This window comes from Sphaeroforma arctica (assembly GCF_001186125.1).
Source record: "Sphaeroforma arctica JP610 unplaced genomic scaffold supercont1.942, whole genome shotgun sequence".
Taxonomy (NCBI): Eukaryota; class Ichthyosporea; order Ichthyophonida; genus Sphaeroforma; species Sphaeroforma arctica.
This window is the reverse complement of record NW_014039616.1, coordinates 8,989-14,281: the sequence shown is the minus strand read 5'-3', so window position 1 is coordinate 14,281 and position 5,293 is coordinate 8,989. Positions and strand designations below refer to the sequence as shown.

The 5,293-nt window shown below is 46.8% G+C and overlaps 1 protein-coding gene across 1 annotated transcript in view; it reads right to left on the bottom strand.

Moving 5' to 3' along the window:
* Positions 1 to 4,952, bottom strand: part of SARC_09356 (hypothetical protein) — a 6,142-nt gene extending 1,190 nt beyond the window's left edge. The window contains exons 1-6 of the mRNA XM_014296630.1: positions 4,885 to 4,952; positions 4,434 to 4,482; positions 3,746 to 3,854; positions 2,002 to 2,093; positions 1,573 to 1,658; positions 1,063 to 1,190 (exon numbers count right to left, since the gene is read on the bottom strand). Of these exons, the coding sequence (XP_014152105.1) occupies positions 1,063 to 1,190; positions 1,573 to 1,658; positions 2,002 to 2,093; positions 3,746 to 3,854; positions 4,434 to 4,482; positions 4,885 to 4,922 (502 nt within the window). The 5' untranslated portion in view covers positions 4,923 to 4,952. The remainder of the gene's footprint in view (positions 1 to 1,062; positions 1,191 to 1,572; positions 1,659 to 2,001; positions 2,094 to 3,745; positions 3,855 to 4,433; positions 4,483 to 4,884) is intronic.
* Positions 4,953 to 5,293: the final 341 nt, after the last annotated feature.

The following is a 5,293-nucleotide window of genomic DNA, read 5'->3' as shown; positions in this document are numbered from 1 at the left end:
ATGTGTGTGTGTGTATGTGTGTGTGTGTGTGTGTGTGGTATGTGTGTATATATGTACTTTCGATTACCAGCAACTGCACGTGCGCATATTACCATAGTATTTCGATCACCTTCCTGCGAGGTATATGTCACCCATTTCCAAACAATCACTTTGCAGCCATGCGGCCTTATGGTTTATACCACACACAGAGTGGCCCATACCCTTGTAACATCACCAGTCAGCTACCACGTTATGACGCAACTGTGCAGACTTATTGCGAGATCAAACCACCCCTCAAACACGCGCACGCACACACGAACACGATACAAGGTATAAACCCCTGCATGCGTGAACACACAAGTACATGCACAGACAGCATATTGCCACTCTGTGCCAATCGACGGCAAAGTGAATGGTCACATAGTGTACAGCAGTAGGTAGGCAGTTTAAACAGTCGCCTATACATATCAGTAGGTAGGCAGCTTAAACAGACACCCACACGTATCAGTAGGTAGGCGTTTAAACAGACACCCCGACGTATCAGTAGGTAGGCAATTTAAACAGACATCAACACGTACCAGTTAGGTAGGCAGTTCAATCATACACCCACACGTATCAGTAGGTAGGTAATTTAAACAGACGCCTTTACATATCAGTAGGTAGGCAGCTTAAACAGACACCCACACGTATCAATAGGGAAGTTTAGACAGACACCCACACGTATCAGTGGGTAGGCGGTTTAAACAGACCCCTATACATATCAGTAGGTAGGCAGTTAAAACAGACACCCACACGTTTCAGTAGGTAAGCGTTTAAACAGACACCCCCACGTATCAGTAGGTAAGCGTTTAAACAGACACCCCCGCGTATCAGTAGGTAGGCATTTAAACAGACACTCACCCTTATCAGTAGGTAGACGGCTTAAACAGATACCGACACGTATCAGTAGGTAGGTAGCTTCAACAGACACCCATACATATCAGTAGGTAGGCAGCTTAAACAGACACCCATTCCTATTAGTAGGTAGGCAGTTTGCAGTTTAAACAGACGGCCACACATATGTGTTGCATCCACTCCACCTACCCGCATTGACATCGCTTGGGTTGTGCTTGTAGTCCTGGATTCTCGTGGCACCAATCAGCCACGCGCCTAGTGGTCCGACAGCGATGATCGTACAGCGTATGGCTTCTTGAAACTCGCGTAGAAACCGACTGCAACAACATGTCACACGAAAGCAGGGGTAACGAGGGATTAGTCAGTGCTACTGGGGGATGTGAGGTGCTTGTAAATTGATGTGGTGCAAGTGCCTGTCTATTAGAGCATACAAGTTTTAGCGTAGAATGTTGGCACGCACATATCTCCAGTGAGAGTACTGTCGACACGTAAGTCTGCTATCACGCATCAGCGTAGGGACTGCGTCTACGACAGCTAGCAGGACGCACCACAAACCACAACCCCACCGATACTGCACACCAGCAACTGCAATCTGACATGCGCAGATGGATATGCATGCAATGTCGGGTTCTCAGACTCCGTACAAGTGCACGTGGCACGAGTCTTGAGTGTGACAGACAAGTGTCCTTTGGCGCATACTTCATATGCAGCTCCTTGTTGATCATGTGCTTTGATCGCTGGCGACCGTAGAAGGACCATGTGAAGTACGCCGCCAGGTAGACACCCTGTGGTATAATGCAATACAATACAATACAATACCATAGTAAGCTGTAGTGTCAATCACCCCGCCAGACCATATACAAACTTGTAACATCAATTTAGGGTTTTATATGTTTCGTTTACCTTATGCCAGGTTAGGATAGTTCCCGTGCCGGCCTGACAGGCGACAGGTGATAGTGACACATGACACGCGACAGATTAACATTTGGATTGCAATGCATAGCCTCTCTAGCCTCCCCTATTCTGCAGAGCGTAAGGACAAGACAATCACCGATCGTGCGTATGGATTTGAATTGAACGACGATACATGCACTATGAGTCATCTGTCGTGTATAGTCGTATGTGTACCTGACAGAAGGCAAAGCTGGTGTGTCCCGAGGGGTAGCTCTTCTGCCCTTCTTCCACCACACCCTCGTCGGGGTTTGTGCAGGCATCCGTATCTGATGGGTTGAGCCGTCGTCGTGGTTTGGTGTTAGTCTCTATACGAATCTTGTCCGCAAGACAGACCGCTGTGTGATGTAAACAACAGACATGCATACACACGGTACATCAACATGCACCACCGCCCCGCATACGGCACAAACTTAGTATGAAGGAAAAAGAACATGAACACAGACAGACGATCACATACAAAAGAACTCTACACGACACGACCCTCGGCACATCAAGCGTCACCGGAGCAGTGTGATACAACGCAATAGTCGTGTACGCGGGAATGTCTATGATAATAGATGCTTGATATTTTACATTCGAAGTTGATGTGAGATCAGAGCGCACCCCCAAGCCATGTCCATCAAACGACTCAGTGTAGTAAGAGCGTATTCTCAGCAGAAGGCTCGGTGTGGTTGAAGGTGTTGCGTCTTCAGTTTCGCAACACGCCGGTGCAGTTAAACGTTGCGCAGCTATTACTTGGTGGCACGTTATATATGTTGCTCACACTGACTACTACACGTATATAAATTACATAGGCTCCACTCATTGACTACTACACGTATATAAACTACATAGGCTCTCACTCACTGACTACTACACGTATATACACTACATAGGCTCTCACTCACTGACTACTCCACGTATATAAATTACATAGGCTCTCACGCACTGACTACTGCACGTATATAAACTACATAGGCTCTCACTCACGGACTACTACGCGTATATAAACTACATAGGCTCTCACTCACTGACTACTACACGTATATAAACTTCGTAGGCTCTCACTCCCTGACTACTACACGTATATAAACTTCGTAGGCTCTCACTCACTGACTACTACACGTATATAAACTGCACAGGCACTCACTCACTGACTACTACACGTAAATAAACTACATTAGCTCTCCCTCTCGGACTACTACACGTATATAAACTACATAGGCTCTCAAGCACTGACTACTACACGTATATAAACTACATAAGCTCTCACTCTCGGACTACTACACGTATATAAACTACATAGGCTCTCAAGCACTGACTACTACACGTATATAAACTACATAGGCTCTCACTCACGGACTACTACACGTATATATACTACATAGGCTCTCACTCACTGACTACTACACGTATATAAACTTCATAGGCTCTCACTCACTGACTACTACACGTATATAAACTACACAGGCACTCACTCCCTGACTACTACACGTATATAAACTACATAGGCTCTCACTCACTGACTACTACACGTATATAAACTACACAGGCACTCACTCGCTGACTACTACATGTATATAAACTACATAGGCTCTCACTCATTGACTACTACACGTATATAAACTGCAAAGGCTCTCACAACAACAACCGGTCGGCAAGCCAATCCGTACAGATCATACCATTGCCATGCATAACTGTATACGTATGCACTTTACCTTAGCCTCAGCAATAGGACTATATTATGTACGTTGTAACACACACGGCCACCGGTACTACTCGCACAGGTACACATTGACACATTCACAGCCCTCCTCGATGCGCTGACAGACTGTATTGATCTTGGCATGCTGCACTTGAACACACATGCAGTGGCCCAAAAACTGGGACGGCATACGACATTGGACCTCACTGAGACACAGATGCTACGCCAACTTACTGTATTGGTCCAGCGCCGCATTGGCCGGGAGCATGCACCTGGCCAGGAAATCGGGCCTCAATCGGCCCACCATTTTCTTCACGAACTCGGTGATAGACAGGGTCACTATCTATATGGCGTATGTGATGGCAAAGACATCTCAGTCGGGTGTAGCAGCGCTTGTCCCGTTCTAACGCAATCCAAGGTCGCACAAGCCATGATGTGGACGGATATACGATTGGCACATAGTAATAATTTTGTAGGCATTCGATAACGGGACAATGGTTGTGCGCTTCGAACGCACACATGGCTCACGCACTCCGTTGCTCTTTGCCTCCCTGGAGGCGGCGTGCGTGTTGGTGCGTTTGTAGAAGTTTCGTGTTGGTGTGTTTGTAGATGTTCCTATGCGAATTGTATTGGCATCCCTACAGCTCTACACCCAGAGCCCGCAGTATTCGGTTACAGGTGTCTATTCGATAACACTTGAAGTGGCGGAGGCTTTTCTCGTGCATTGCATCGTTCCAAGCACGTGAGCTGAGCTTTGTACCATTGTAGCATTGTATGTGTGCATAGTCAGTACTTCACACGCCTGTGTTCATAGTCAGTACTTCACACGCCTGTGTGCATAGTCAGTACTTCACACGCCTGTGTTCATAGTACTTCACACGCCTGTGTGCATAGTCAGTACTTCACACCCTATATAACCTACCTGAGCCAGGATCAGGTCTATGGCAAAGAACAGTATCGTCCACACAGCCCTGCACCGGTATGCGTAGTAGAAAGATGAAGGGTCCGTGCGACATAACACTTTGCCTACAAAGACGTTTTGGCTCATACTAGAACATCGAAATCGAAGCAAGCGTTGTGGTGCGAGGATCTGAATGCAGATGTATGTACATTGCCGTGGCACGAGCACTCTAACTCAACATGGGACCTAGTGATTAAACTGCGGCGTCTGTGTTGGTATGTACAACACAGTACACACTAGTGAACAAGCAGAATTTATGACAAACATGGCTACCGGCGATACTGCTAGAAGGCATGCAATAACGAAACTGGCAGCTGACAGGTGGCAGACCCACAGTCACAAGCCTGCAATACCAAAGTGTAAACGCATCGAAATGGCGCCCAAACGTATGATGCACCTGCTAGTAACATACCACGTGGAGTTTATGTGCACAGATCTGAAGTAGGTCATCTCATTGATTGCTATTGCCAAGACGATGCCTGCAACGTACGATCGCATCAACGGACAAGTGAGTATACAGGAAGGTCCGTATGCGTGAACGTTTGCCTTTGAAAGTTGTGACTTATTCGGATGTAGCCGCGGCAGAACTATGAGCTAAACAATCAGAGTTGTCCACTATTCATAGCCCCACAACACCCATGAGATGGCGACAGGCGATGGAGCCAATGTCTCGATACATATCGCTGCTTTATAGTCTGGTTCAGATGCAGTAGCTGTTTTTGTGGAGACGGTGAATGCTGCAGAACGGTGACTTTGTAGTGTGACTTTGTAAACCCGACTACGGGATGTACCGAAACACACAGTATATCGACTGAACTATA